The sequence below is a fragment of the Desmodus rotundus genome, chromosome 7 (genome assembly GCF_022682495.2).
Source record: "Desmodus rotundus isolate HL8 chromosome 7, HLdesRot8A.1, whole genome shotgun sequence".
NCBI classification, from domain to species: Eukaryota; Metazoa; Chordata; class Mammalia; order Chiroptera; family Phyllostomidae; genus Desmodus; species Desmodus rotundus.
In genome coordinates this window covers 101,869,205-101,884,523 of record NC_071393.1, presented here as the reverse complement: position 1 = coordinate 101,884,523, position 15,319 = coordinate 101,869,205, and the positions used below count along the sequence as shown (strand labels likewise).

General features: G+C 39.3%; 1 protein-coding gene, 1 long non-coding RNA gene and 1 pseudogene across 2 annotated transcripts in view; 1 reads left to right on the top strand and 2 right to left on the bottom strand.

The window, feature by feature from the left end:
• Positions 1-12,324, bottom strand: part of LOC128781401 (uncharacterized) — a 33,955-nt gene extending 21,631 nt beyond the window's left edge. Inside the window, exons 1-2 of the long non-coding RNA XR_008427372.1 lie at positions 12,191-12,324; positions 2,716-2,795 (exon numbers count right to left, since the gene is read on the bottom strand). This is a non-coding gene — a long non-coding RNA (uncharacterized lncRNA). The remainder of the gene's footprint in view (positions 1-2,715; positions 2,796-12,190) is intronic.
• WDHD1 (WD repeat and HMG-box DNA binding protein 1) overlaps positions 1-15,227 on the top strand; it is a 64,950-nt gene extending 49,723 nt beyond the window's left edge. Inside the window, exons 19-26 of the mRNA XM_024568296.4 lie at positions 1,918-2,141; positions 2,239-2,375; positions 4,382-4,438; positions 6,434-6,477; positions 7,057-7,227; positions 7,831-7,961; positions 11,664-11,802; positions 13,586-15,227. Coding sequence (XP_024424064.1) covers positions 1,918-2,141; positions 2,239-2,375; positions 4,382-4,438; positions 6,434-6,477; positions 7,057-7,227; positions 7,831-7,961; positions 11,664-11,802; positions 13,586-13,786 — 1,104 coding nt within the window. The 3' untranslated portion in view covers positions 13,787-15,227. The remainder of the gene's footprint in view (positions 1-1,917; positions 2,142-2,238; positions 2,376-4,381; positions 4,439-6,433; positions 6,478-7,056; positions 7,228-7,830; positions 7,962-11,663; positions 11,803-13,585) is intronic.
• LOC112312152 (U2 spliceosomal RNA) lies at positions 4,581-4,781 on the bottom strand (annotated as a pseudogene).
• Positions 15,228-15,319: the final 92 nt, after the last annotated feature.

Here is a 15,319-nt window from a genome sequence, read left to right as displayed (position 1 = left end):
TATTTACCATATAGTCTTATAGGAACTTTTCCTCTGGAGCAGTGTTTCTCAGGGGGATACTGGTAACTCTGGGGATTGGTCTTTAGCATTCCTGGCCCCTTGGCAAATGCCTGTTCAACCTGGTTACTCTGAGAATCAGCAGGTCCTTGAATGACATCATTTCATTCACTGTCAATAATGAGGAGGGGGAAAGCAGCAACTCCTGGCAGGGGCTGCTGTCTGTGTGGAGTTTGCATGTTCTCTCCATGTCTGGGTGGTTATCCTTCAGGTACCCCAGTTTCCCCCCCGTCCCAAAGATGTGCACGTTAGGTGACCCATGTCTACATTGTCCCAGAGTAAGTCAGTGTGGACGTGTGGGTGAGTGCGTCCTGTGAAGGAAGGGCATTCTTTGAAGAATGAGGTCCCTTTTTGTGCCCTAAGCTTCTGGGGTAAGCTCTGGCCACCCATGACCCTGAACTGGATAGTGGGTTGGAAAAGAATTGTCTCACTCATTTTTTTTATCAATCTTTCTCAAATACATGTATAGCACACATTTATTTCAATGTTTAATATTAGAACTGTATTGGGCCTTTATTTAGAAGTTTGATGATGTTTTTGTGACCAGAAATATGCTGTAGGAACTTAACTCTTAATTTATATCAATTTGCCTGTGGTAAAATTGGTTATATGTCCTTTAGCTTAAAGTCACAGTTTCTAGGAATGCATCAACCATGTTAAATGAGGACTTACTGTATTTCCTTTTATTTCTTAATGCCCCCTGAGGCAGAGTACCAACCCTGATTGAGAAGTACTGCTTGTAGATAAGTGATACTAGATAACTTGAGAAGGATATGCAGGTGAATATCTAAAGTTTCTGTCTGATGAATCAGACGTGGGATGTTCAAGTAACAAAATATATAGTCCTTTTACCCTGTCAATTGTGACACCCTTAGTAGTCTTCGGAGTGTTCATTTTTCTCACATTGTACTCGAGTTGCTCACTTTGAGTTGTCAAAGTTCATACCTAAAGAAAACGAATCAATGTTTTCTAAGAGATGTTAAATGAATGCCCTTTGTTTCATATTATTAAGTATAAACAGCAAGAAAAGGAAGTTGTTTGCTAATTTGGAAGTTATATAACTGTTTCTGGTAGCCGGAGATCATAGATAATCACACTTTGTTTTTTAATCCTCACCCAAGGATATATCCACTGACTCCAGAGACAGAGGGAGGGGGTGGAGACAGACAGACAGACATTGATGTGAGAGAAAAATCGATCACTTGCCTTCCAAATGTGCCCTGATCTCGGACCAAACCAGCAAACCAGGCATGTGCCCTGACTGGGAATTGGTCCTGCGACCTTTTGGTTTATGGGCTGACCCTCTAACCAACTGAGCCACACCAGTCAGGGCCACAATCACACTTTAAAATTATTGGATAATCTGTTTGTCCCCACCCAAATTCGCATAGTAGTATTTGTGTGCCAATTTTGGGCAAAGTAATAACAAATAAATCCTTTACAATTGTATTCCTTCTTTGAATTTGTAACCCTATTTGGGGAGGGTAGGAAAACAAATTTAGGAGAACATTTGAATTTTAAATGAGTCTCTTACTTTCCTCGCAGTGAATAGCTTAAAATGATATACCATAGTTCATTGAATGCAAGCTACTGTTGATTGTAAAATGCACCATTATTTTATTTCTTTACGCCACTGAGACAAAAAAAAATGCCAATTAAACTCTGATCTATCACGGATTGTAACACTCCTCCCAATTTCAGAGATGTTAAAATGTGTAAAAATGTGCATCTTAGAATCAATGAGATGCAGTATCTAGAAAGCTCTTTTCTCAGTTTTACTAGTAGTTTCATTTCTTAATTTTTAAAAAGTTTAACTTAATGTGATTTGATTTCTTTGTTTTGTTTTCCTTTTTGGGCTAGCTTTCCTGTAAACTGGAGCGGGAATTTCGTTGTGTGGAACTTGCAGATCTGATGACTCAAAATGTTGTGAATTTAGCCATTAAATATGCCTCTTGTTCCCGGAAATTAATATTGGCCCAAAGACTTAGTGAACTGGCTGCAGAAAAGGCAGCAGAATTGGCGGCAATCCAGGAGGAAGAGGAGGAAGAGGAAGAAGATGATTTCAGACAACAGCCGAAGGCTGGGTAAGAAGTATTCAGTTGTTTGAATTTGTCTTTACCATTCTGAATATTAACTTTGTCTTTGCATATAGCTCTTTATTGAATAATATTATCGTTTTAGTTGCAGTAGTACTCCTACACAATGGGGCCAGTCAAGGCTCAGAAGTAAAGTTGAAGAAGCCACAGAAGACACTGGAGAAGTGGATGATACTGAAGAACATGATGATATAGAAGAAAAATCAGAAATACCTAAGCAGGGTAAGATACATTTTAAATTGTAAGATACAATTTAAAGGTGAGAAATGTGTGGGACTTTCCCTAATATACTGAGCTAAGAAAAATGAATACAGCAGTCTTGCTTATCCATGATTTTGCTTTTCATGGTTTCAGTTACTCAGAGGCAACTGTGGCCTCAAATATTAATGGAAGATTCCTGAAATATATAATTCGTAAGTCTTAAATTGTTTCATTCTGAGCAGCATGATAAAATCTTGTACTGTCTGATCCGTCCCACCAGGGATGTGAATTATCCCTTTGTCCAGTGTATTTACACTGTATATACTACCCACCCATGAGGTCAGCTGTGGTGTCACAGTACCTTTGTGATGTGGTCACCATCCCGCAGTGTCTGTGTCATTGTGGCTGAGATGAGACAAATTTCACACAGACTGCCGGGTCCTGGGGAGGAAAAGGGACAGCGTGGTCACTCTCTCAAGGGGAGAGCGCCCGGACCCTTGCTTTGACAAGCTTTTATTGGGTTTAATTTGCATACAAATACAGGGCATATATGTAAAGCTCATCAATCATTGTCAGGCAGTAATAAACAGTAGATAACATTCAAAGAACTATGAGGGCTTATTTAGAGTCAGGGTCAGATAGCTAAAGGGCCATAAAACTTTGGGGAAACAAATTCATTGCATGCTTGGACCCTTATCATTTAAATTGAGGGTATTAGTAAAGTTAGTTTCATAGGATTTTATGCATTCTTTCTTAGGCCTGGTTACCCTGGGGAACCCGCCCTTTCCAACACAGGGCTGCACCCACCTCCCGGCATTGTTTCAGGCTTAAGTCAGGGAGGGGAAGTAAGGCAGTCAAGAGATTAGGAGACTTCTTGCAGACAGAATGAGGACTCAGGCTATGTCAAAGCCTAGGGGTGAGGGTTCATCACCCCGTTTTCCTATAGCCCCCCAAGTCCTTCCCTGAGGGCCCCTTTGCAACCGTGCCTGTCTTAGGTCATCCCTCCCTTGAGGAATCTTACCTGTCATTGGCTAACTGGTCATCCACTAGGGGCCAAGCAGGGTGAGGTGAAAGGGGGCAGAGGTGGTGCCCCTGCAAGGAAGATAAGCTTTGTCTCCTAAGTGGCTTCTGGTCCCAAGGTCTTTTTACTCAGCCTTAGCCATGGGGGGGTTATAGCTTCTGAAACCAGGCAGGGTGGTTCCCAACACATTTGTTCAAGTAACCATCATTTTACTTAATAATGGCCCCAGAGCATTAGAGTTGTGATGCTGGCAACTCAGATATGCTAAGGAGAAGCTATAAAGTTCTTTTAAGTGAAAAAGTGGCCAGCTCTTGACTTCATAAGAAAAGAGGAAATTATATGCTGAGGGTGCTAAGATCTATGGTAAGATTTCTATCTGAAATTGTGATGAAGAAAAAAGAAACTTACGCTAGTTTTGCTATCAAACCTCAAAGTGCAAAAGTTATGGCCATGGTGTGTGGTAAATGCTTTGGTAAGATGTGGTGGAAGGCACGGACAGGAAACACGTTCTGGCTGGCAGCAGCCTGTTGCACCAGAATGCATTGAGCCCTTAGAAGACTTCAGCAAGGATCCCCTGAAATGAGTGACCACATTCATATAACTTTTATTACAGTATATTGTTATAATTGTTCCATTTTATTGTAGTTATTGTTGCTAGTCTCTTACCATACTTTTTTATAAATTAAACTTTATCATAGATATGTATAGGTGGGGCAAAAGTAGGTTTACAGTTGTTTGTAAGAAAAATAATACAATAATTAATGAATAATCATATAAGAGTAAGCTGTTTCGTATCACAGCTGTAAACCTACTTTTGCCCTGCCCTGTATGTGTAGGAAAAAACATAGTACGTATAGGGTTCTGTACTATTCTTGGTTTCTGGCATCTACGAGGGGTCTTGGAATTTATTCCTCTTAGATAAGGGGGGGACTGCTGTACTCATCCTTCTTCAGGATACCTGTCTGCTGATTATAGAGGATGACTTTATCTTCCCATTTACATTTAGGACAGAACCCATTTTCCAAAAGCGCAAATTCCTCTGATGTGCCATCTATTAAGTCAGGTAAGAAATATTTGTAATTTTGTAATATCAAGAAGGTTTTTTAAGTAGTCTTTAAAGTGATACATCTACTCAAATACACTTTACCCTTTAGGGCGTGTTTGTTTTCTGGTTTGTTTGTTTGGGGTTTTGTTGTTGTTTATCAGTGGTGTTTGTGAAACCATGGTCATTTAACAAATATTTATTAAATGCCTGTTGTGTGTCAGATATTGACTAGATGAGGGATACGGAAGTCAAGAAGACATGGATGGCTGATCCCTGTATAAAGCTTACACTGCGGATTGGCTTTTTAAACTGATGAGAACAGATACTACAGTTGATCTTAGCCAAAAGGCCGAGAACAGATCCGATTGGCTTTTTAAACAGTATACATACATATTACTGTGATTCAGATATCTTTAAAAATGTGTACAGCGTATTAAAAGAGCATGTAATTTATTCAGTGGTGGGAGGTAGATTTGGGGCTCCAGGGAGGGCCACATGGAGTGTTTAAAGCACACCTGAATGATGAGAGTAAAGTAGGCAAAGGTGGGTGGAAGCAGATGCAGAAATAAAACATGTGTGACAGCTTGTTAGAATGGTGTGAATAGCACAGAAAGCAATGAAAAAGTAGTGTTGAATGAATGGTTTTGGAGCAAATGAGCAGGAGCCAAATCATGCAGAGTCGTGTAGTCCATGGTAAGGATTTTGATCTTTATTCTAAGGTTGCTGGGAGGCTGTAGGTTTTAAGCAGGGGTGTAGCATGCCACACTGCAGAGGAGGAATGCATATTGAGAGACTGCGGAGGCAGTCCAAGTGAGATTGAATAGTGGCCTGGACAAGGGTAGTGTGATGGTAGAGAGAATGGGAAGAATTGAGGAGGTAGTTCGGAAGATGATGTAGATAGTGTAGAAGTTGGGGTGTGAAGAATGACTCAGTTTCTTGGCTTCTGTACTTGGGTGAATGATGGTGCCATTTACTGAGTCAGGAAACACCAGGGAAATGCAAGCTTAGATAGGAAGGTGATGAATTACTATTGGATATTTGGGTCAGAAGCTCAGGAAAGTAGTGTGTCTGGAATCAAGATATAAAGTAAAAATAATTGGCATTAGTGTAGCAATTTAAACCATGGGCATGGGTAAGGAAGCATTGGGGGAGGATGTAAAGTGAGGAGAAAAATGAGCTTAGGCCTAGGGAGTCCCCAACATTAAACATGAGGTAGAGGTGGACAGAGGGGGAACCATCGACAGAGAGTAAGACCAGAGGAGAAGGAGGTAAGTAAGCGTAATGCAGTATCTGAGTTGTCAAGGAAGGAGACTGTATCAAGGAGAAAGGAACACTCAGCTGTGCAGAATGCTGTTAAGAGGGAAAATAAGATGATGACTGAAAAATGTCCACCAGATTTGGCTACATAAATTTTATTGAGTACTTAGCAAGAGCAGATTCTGTAGGGTAGTAGCCTGGAAGCCATGTTATATTAGATGTTGGAACATATGAGCAGTGAGGAAATGGGACTAGCGTGTAGACAATTCTTGAGAAATTTGGCTGTGTATGGGGAGGTGAGGGAAAATGGTGGAAAATGGAGGGTAGAGAGGATTTGTTTGTTTAAATAAGTTGGGAAACTTGAACAGCCAATAATGAGGGAAAAGTCAAAGATGGTGTAGCCATTGATAGGACAAGTGTCTGACAAAGCAGGAGGGGTGAGATAGAGAGCACGAGGAGGGGAAGCATTAACCTGAGCTAAAATAAGACACTGTTCTTCCACACTAACAGGAGAAAAGAAGGCATCTGTATGTATGGGGTTGGCATATTTCATAGTGGCAAGTTGCGGTAGCGCCCATCTAATAGCTTTCATTTTGCCTTGGAAATAGGAAGGAGGTCATGTGTAATTAATAATTTTAAAGTTACAAAGTACATTTCTTTTTATATAATACAGATTAAAATGTTCCATGTATTGTTACAGAAGTCAGAAGTCCTCTGTTTTACCACTATTAAGTGAGGGTTTCTTTCTTACGAAAGGTGCAGTTGCCTCTAGCAGCCAAGGACGAGTAAACCCCTTCAAGGTAAAGTCTTTCCAGTGATATTTTCTATTTAAATACATTTCCATCCAGAGAAATACAGAGTCTGGCACAAATAATGTCCCTTTCTTATTACATAAAAATCTTTCATTAAAAAATCATAAGCATTGTATTTCTGTAACATAACAATGTCACACTCAAGCACACCATAGGACATGTTAGGTGAAGTGTTCAAATTGCTATCCATCTCGTGTCAGACATTCACATACCCTACCAACCACCCTCAAAGGCGTTACTTCTGCCAGACCCTGTATTTTCAAACCACGTTATGACACTCCCTTGATTGGAGGCATTAAAGACTGCAGCACATCTTTGTGAAAACAAACACAAAAGCAGCACAGGTTCATGGGTTATATTTCCTACTTATTTCTAAGTACATGTTTTTATGGGGCATGTGGTATTTGGGAATATGTGGATCGGTCTTAATTTGGATTGTACCAAGTTTAGTCAGTTTCAAAAAATAAGACTATAAAACAAACTTAACCAAAATTTTAAGGGAAAATAAATTACTGGGATTCTTTTTCTTCTTTAAACATAAAATGTTAACACAAGTTTGTTCTTTAGGTATCGGCCAGTTCCAAAGAGCCAGCCATTTCAGTGAATTCAGGACGTTCTGCTAACATTTTAGACAATATGAACAAATCATACAAGAAATCTACTGCACTTAATCGAGCTACAAGTAATGAAAAGTCTCCAGTAATAAAGCCTCTAGTTCCAAAGCCGAAATCTAAGCAGGTACTGTTTACCACATCTGCAGTAAACATCACATGATCTGTTTGTCTTAGTTCAGTTCGGTTCACCGTTTCAGGCGAGACACAGGAGGCTCCACTTGTCATCATTGATTGTATGGGCAGAGGTTCTCCATTCTGGATTTGCTTCAGAATCTTTTTTTTTCCCCAAAAAATATATGCCCAGACCCTGGGGATTTGGGGATCTATCTGGGTTTTTTTGTTTGTTTTTAGTTTTTAATTTTCCAGATGGTTCTGACACGTATTTCTATTTAATGACAACTGTGGAGTTCCTCGCTGTAATCTTCCCTTGTCCTGTGTTCCAGTTTTGCTTCCCAGGTTTCATCCCATGTCTGTCATGAGTAAAATAGATCTACTGTTCATCTTTCCCATTTCTTAACTATGTTTATTTAGAAAACATGGAGTTTGAAGTATGGTTTGGGGGGGTTTTGTGTGTGTGTGCTTATTTTCTGAGAATTTAAGGGCTTATCGTGTTGGTGTAAGAATTCTAAATAATGAAAAATATTTTTCCACATTTTTCAAAACTTGTTTGTAACATATAAAATAATACTTGATTTTGTTGCAGTACTCTTTATGTTTGTTTTTACAGGCATCTGCAGCATCCTATTTCCAGAAAAGAACTTCTGAAGCTGATAAGATTGAGGAAGTGAAAGAAGAAAACCCTGAAAATTCATTATCTGAAACCCCAGCCACATGTCCTCAAAACACTGAAAACCAAAGGTTAGTGCATAGGGAAATTCAGTATTCTCAAGACACAGTCTCCCAATAAAAGACATACAGAAGCAGCAAAAACACTTACGCAGCCCTGTTATTTATTATTATAAATCCCTCGTTGACACTGGTAGTGGGCATTTTGAATAATTACAATTTTAAGGAAGTCAGAAATACTGATTTATGCCTATTGATATTACTCAATAAAATATGCTTATTTTTAAAGATTTTATTTATTTTAGAATGGAGAAGGGAGGGAGAAAGAGAGGGAAAGAAACATCAATGTGTAGTTGCCTCTCATGCACCCCATACTGGGGACCTGGCCCACAACCCAGGCATGTGCCCTGACTGGGAATCGAACTGGTGACCCTTTGATTCGCAGGCCGGCACTCAATCCACTGAGCCACACCAGCCAGGGTGAAAGAATGCTTTGATAAATTGGATGTTTTAAAATATAGGTACATTTTATTAGGATACTATGTATTATAATTAGTTTTTTAATAGATAATATATGGAAAAAACATAGTCAAAAGAGGTGTGATGAAGAGTAAATCTCTTTCCTATTTACCCAGTTCCTCTCTCCACAAATAGTCACTGCAACCAGTTGCTCATAGCCTTCCACAGTTAATCTCTGCATGTACAAACACTTACATTAGTCTTTTGTTGTTGTTGTTTTTTTTGTTTTGTACAAACAGTAGCATACACATTGTTCTGTGCCTTGCTTTTTTCACTTATCAGCTTTTGCAGGTCATTTCAGATTATTACACAAAGAGTTTCTTTCATCTTTTTATACTAATTGAATGCATATACCATAATTTACTTAGTTCTCTACTGGTAGAAAAAGGTCTTTTGCTAGTACAAATAGGACTGCAATGGATAACTATATGAATGTCATTTCTCACATAGACATATAGCTGTGGATTCCTACTTACATGGTTCAAGTTAATGTGACCTTGTAATTCTGGTAGATGTTGCCAGATTGTTCTGCTCTGATAGCATTTTGTACACCCTGTTCGTCCATGTCCTGTTTTTCCACCACTGCAGTATGTTCCCACATTTCTTGATCTGTCATGCTACATTTAAAATGTGTCAGTTAAATTGGAAAAGTCATTTTATTCTTATGTTAACCAGTTAAATTTGAGGGGGTAGCTATATTTTTCTGTTGTGTTTTGCTCTGAATTCAATTTAGATATTAAACAGTGAAAATTTTAAGAAGATTCAGTGTTTTATACTATCAACAGGATATACAGAAAAAATATACTCAGTAAATATTAAATATTTGCATTAAACCCTCACTTGTGACCTAAAGACAGTTGTGTCAGAAGTGAAATCTAATAAAATCGACCAGTGTGCTGTGTCCGTGTGTTACAGGATGAGGATACAAGAAAGGACCCACACTCCCAGGTCAGCTGTGAGAGCCAGGGTCACAGGGTGGCTGAAGGGATTGACAGGAGTCCTGAAGATTTCTGGTTTGGGAAATGGAGAAAGAGCCTACCAAGGCTACATGGAAAAATCTTACTGGTCCAGGGGGGTGAAGTGGGATTGGAGACCTTGAGCCTGTCAACATTAAAAATAAAGAGTTGAAAGTGCAGAGTTCGTGTTTGCCACTCTTAGAAAATACAAGTGTGAGTAATTCCTTTGAACTGACCTTACAAAGAATTTTTCAGTTCATTACTCCTGTAGTCTCCAGGCAGTTTTAAGTAATATGTAATATGATTATTAACAAGTACAATCAGTTTCTCTCTTTACACAACTATGCAAAGAGTAATGGTTAATTACTAATCTGGAAAGTCATAAAGCACTTTACACTGTATTTCTTTTTTTTTTTTTTTTTTTTTTTTTTTTTAATATATTTATTGATTATGCTATTACAGTTGTCCCATTCCCCCCCCCACTCCACTCCATCCTGCCCACCCCCCTCCCTCCCACATTCCCCCCCCATAGTTCATGTCCATGGGTCATACTTATAAGTTCTTTGGCTTCTACATTTCCTACACTATTTTTACCCTCCCCCTGTCTATTTTCCACCTATCATCTATGCTACTTATTCTCTGTACCTTTACCCCCCTCTCCCCCTCCCACTCCCTTATTGACAACCCTCATGTTCTAGTTGTTTGCCTAGTTTGCTCTCATTTTTGTTTTATGTGTTGTTGTTAATAACTGTGAGTTTGCTGTCATATTTACTGTTCCTATTTTTGATCTTCTTTTTCTTAGGTAACTCCCTTTAACATTTCATATAATAAGGGCTTGGTGATGATGAGCCTCTTCAACTTGACCTTATCTGAAAAGCACTTTATCCTCCCTTCCATTCTAAATGATAGCTTTGCTGGATACAGTAATCTTGGATGTAGGTCCTTGCGTTTAATCTTGGGTAATGTAATTATGATGTGCCTTGGTGTGTTCCTCCTTGGGTCCAGCTTCTTTGGGATTCTCTGAGCTTCCTGGACTTCCTGGAAGTCTATTTCCTTTGCCAGATCGGGGAAGTTCTCCATTATTTGTTCAAATAAGTTTTCAATTTTTTGTTCTTCCTCTTCTCCTTCTGGCACCCCTATAATTCGGATGTTGGAACGTTTCAAGGTGTCCTGGAGGTTCCCAAGCCTCTCCTCATTTTTCCAAGTTCTTGTTTCTTCATTCTTTTCTGGTTGGATGTTTGTTTCTTCCTTCTGGTCCATACCATTGATTTGAGTCCCAGTTTCCTTCTCATCACTATTGGTTCCCTGTACATTTTCCTTTGTTTTTCTTAGCATAGGCTTCATTTTTTCATCTGTTTTTCGAATAGATTCAACCAAGTCTGTGAGCATATTTATAACCAGTGCTTTGAACTGTGCATCCGATAGGTTGGCTATCTCTTCATCGCTTAGTTGTATTTTTTCTGGAGCTTTGAAGTGTTCTGTCATTTGGGCCATTTTTTTTTTTTTTTTGTCTTGGCCTGTCTGTTACTTTAAGGGGCGGAGCCTTAGGTGTTCACCAGGGCGGGGTAATGCTGGTCGCTGCACTGTGACGCTGTACGTGGGGGCGGGGCCGAGAGGGAGCAATGGCGCCCGCTTCACTCTCCTCCGGATTTCAGTCCTTCACTCCGATACCCACAATCAAACTGGGCCCCTCTGGTGCTGGTTCCCGAGCAAGTGGGCCTGTGCACACTCTAGGCCCCTGTGGGTCTCTCCAACAACCTCTCCTGTGAGGCTGGGAGTCTCTCCTGCCGCCCCAACCCCCAGGGGCGCTTTCAATCAGAGGTTTGAGGCTTTATTTCCCCAAGCTGGAGCCCTGGGTTGCACAGCGGTCTGCTTCTCTGCCTGCCGTTCGTCCGGTTTATCTGTGGGCGAATGTGGTGCCGCAAGGTGCTACCCGCCGCTCTGCCTGCCCCACTCTCCGCCACTCTGAGTCCGGCCCTCTGGGTTTATCTGCGCAGATGTGGGGCCGCAGGGTCTGCTAGTGCTCGGACTGCCTGCGCCATTTGTCCCACACTCCGCCAGTCTCAGTCCCGCCACAGCCACGTGAGTCCTCTCCACCCCGGTGCCCGTCTCCGCCCCTCCTACCAGTCTGGATGAATGATTATTTTCTGTTTCCTTGGTGTCGGTCCCCCTTGCTATTCGATTCTCTGTCAGTTCTGGTTGTGCGAGGAGGCGCAGTGTGTCCACCTACGCCGCCATCTTGGTTCTCCTACACTGTATTTCAAGTATAACATTTTTTCACATGATTGTGCTGTTTTAGGCCAAAGACTGGGTTCCAGATGTGGCTGGAAGAAAACAGAAGTAATATTTTGTCTGACAATCCTGACTTTTCAGATGAAGCAGACATAATAAAAGAAGGAATGCTTCGATTTCGAGTATTGTCCGCTGAAGAAAGGAAGGTAAGGATAATTGTGTTGTGGTTGAGATCTCCGTAAATTCACAAGTTTTTAAAATTCGTATAAAATACCTTTTCTGTTTTTGAAAATAGAATACATTTGGATAAACTTTGGGTGGAGAGGAAATTAAATAACTAAAATGTCAGCATGGAACATATGCGTATATAGTAGTTACTACTTAGTGCAAATGGTTAATTTGGGGGCAGGTATATTATTTACATCTATATTAGCTCCTATATATTTTAAGATAGGGGACTACCCCAAGAAAAAGTCCATTACTTATAAATTAAAAGCAAATACAATGAATAAATAAAAATGAAGTTAATTCACATTTTCAGACTGGTATTTTAGCGTCTTATAAGCAGAATTTTAAAAAATGCTATTTACTTACACTGAATACTGCTTTTGGGGGGAAGAGCTGGTGTTCTGTTCCAGCCTTTCACATGGAAATGAGAACAGGTGGCTTGTACCTATTGCTCCTCATGTCAATTTCTGCCATGTGAAGGAGGGCTAGGAGCAGCTTTCTGTTGCGATGGGAAGGAATGTGTGTAGTGTATCAGTTAAATCCTGGGTCTTCACTTTCCCAGGCGTGGCCGTGTGCAGCATGGGCACCTAGCAACAGATTCTTGCCCTGATAAACTGGGTTTTGTGAAGAAAGGTACTGTAAAATGAGGAAGCAAGAAACTGGTCTAACCACCTCTAGTTTCATTTAGAACCTCAGCAGCAGCTTTGTGTTTCTCATTTTTAATAGGTATTTATAAAAGCATAAAAATTCTAAAGAATTAGGTAACATGGCCCCTGAATGAATCAGGCTTTATGTAGCAAAAGGAAGCAAGTTGGCAAAAGTTGTGATTGTTTTTGAATACTTAGAATTGTAATCAATATTTTTAAGATAAGTCTTTTAATTTTTTAATTTAATGGTTCTCAGTCTTTATTTTTTAGCCTCACATTTAAGATAAATCTTAAATATTTACTTACATCCAGTCTGTTCATGCGGGCAGTTCTACAGCTCAAAGTCTATTTTTCTATAGTAAATAAATGGGGAAGAATATAAAGTAGGAGGAGTAGGAACTATTATAAATTAAAAGAGATTTAAGAGACAGATGAAATGAGCGAAGCTTTTAGGTTCTTGGTAAGTGAATAAAGGCCAATCCCAAAAGAATACATACTGCACATAACATCCCTGAAATGACAGAGTCGGGTGGATGAAGAGCAGAGTGCCTATTGCCAAGAGTCGGGGCCTCGGGGAGGAGTAGGGGCCCCCTGTGGGGACGGGACTGTTCTGTATTGTGAAGGTGGTGGTAAACACATGAACCTGCAGTAGAACTGATCACACACACACTCGAACAGGTAGAATTAAAAAGGGATTTTTGATGTTAGTATCCTTGTTGTGATATGATACAGCACTGCAGTTTTGCAAGATTCTTACCATAAGGGGGACCTGGGTAAAAGGTACATGGGATTTTCTGTATTGTTTTCTACAACTGCATGTGAATCTACAATCTCAAAATGAAAAGTTTCACTTTAAAAAGTTCTTTGTACTTACATACAAGCAGAGTTTAGATTGAAATATTATAGAGGCAGAATGTAAATTTTTCTAATGTACTCTGCAATTAAGTAATAAGTTTCTTAATGAGAATCCTTTATGATTAGCTTAACAATTCAAGTGCTAATTATACTACTATATATACAGGAATGTTACCTGAAAAAAATTTTTTTAGCATTTTTCTTCCTATTTTTTTGTTACTGAGTACAATTTTTTTTCTCCTCCAATATTTTGACAAAGGCATGGGCCACCAAGGGCAGAGGAGGAACTGCAAGTGATGAAGCTGAAGCAAAGAAGCGAAAACGTGTGGCTGATGAAAATCAAGAAACTGAACACCAGAAAGAAAAAGCAAAGGAGAATCTGAATTTGCCTAAAAAGCAAAAACCTTTAGATCTTTCTACAAATCAGAAACTGTCAGCTTTTGCATTTAAGCAGGACTAGAGTAAGGAAGTAGCCTTAGGAAACTAATGGCCTTTTTTTTTTTTTTTTTACCGTCTTTGATGAATCTGGACTTTTAAAGAAAATCTTTAGAAAACACTATATATTTTTAAAAGAGTTTAAAGACAGTTGTTTGTCTTTGTAAGATAATGTAGTAATTATACTGGTGTAGGTAGCTAGGAATGTGTAAAAACGATCATTTCTGCAGATTGCCAAGGGAAGCCAGTTTGATTTTGTTTTTTACCTTCAAAACCATTAAAAGCCGAGGTACTTCTACCTCTGAGCATTGAAATACCTTGTAGGGACTTCTTTTATTGGGTTATGTCATGTGCTGGAGAGAATTCTAGTACTTCTCTGTTCAAGTGTGTTACCACAGACTGCTCTCTGTCCATACTGGACCTAGGGGCCATGTTTCTTAATATGGGCCCTAAACATGTAAATAATTTTGTGCATGAGACTTTTGCTTTTGTTCTGGAAATTTCTTCATATATGGCTTTTAATTCTCTGCATAGCTTAGTTTTTAAAAAATAAATAAAACTTTCACATTTCTATATATAGCTTGATATGGCCTTAACATTGTATTTCCATGGGATAGAAATGTTTCTAAAATATATTTTATATTTATTACCATAATTTCCTCCACTCTCCACCCCCCACCCCCGCTGTACATTATACACACAGAAGAGAAGAATTGGAGATAGTATTTTGATAGTATGCAGCCTGGGCATAAATAATGTGCTCCTGGTAAGGTGCGCTAGTTAGCAGCGTCAGCAGTCCCTTTCTGAGCAAGCCTTTGAAGAGAGTAAAGAATTAGTTTACTTTTTCTTTTTTTGAGAAACAATTATTTCATACTTTTTAAATTATTATTCTAAATAGAACTTAATGCAAATGCAGCCACTTAATGAGGGCAAGGTACAGGGGTCGGGATGGGTAGATAGTAGTAAAATAAAATGAAGTTGGAAGGTTGGAAGAAAAACTTGGAAATCAAGTTTATAGGGTGGAAGGAAAAAAACGGTAAAAGTTGGGATGTGTGGGAACCAAAGGATATTCCTTATCTCACAATGATTAAGGTTATGAAGGAATACATTCCTGATTTTTTAATCAGTATGTAGTATTGAGAGACACTAGGGGGATCGTATAGCACAGTGGTTAAGAGCACAGATTTCCATACCAGCCTGCCCAGGTTTGAAAACCCACTGCAGTACCTACCAGCTGAATAACCTTGGGTAATTTTTGCCTTTGTCAACTCATCTGTAAGGTGGGTATAAATAATAGTATCTACTTCATAGAGTTGTTGTGAGAAATGAGACAAACACACTTAGTTCCTAGCACATAGTGATGTGTAATATAAATGTCAGCTATTATCGTAATACTATTGGCTATTTTACCTTGATTTGTCATTCCGTTTGATAGTGAGCACAAATTCGATTTCACGATCCTGAAGTAAAGGTTTATTTATGATACTTTGGAAAGCATGTTTGTGGATACATATTTTGTTTTTTATTTCCTCAACTTGCTTATTGTACATAGTGTATA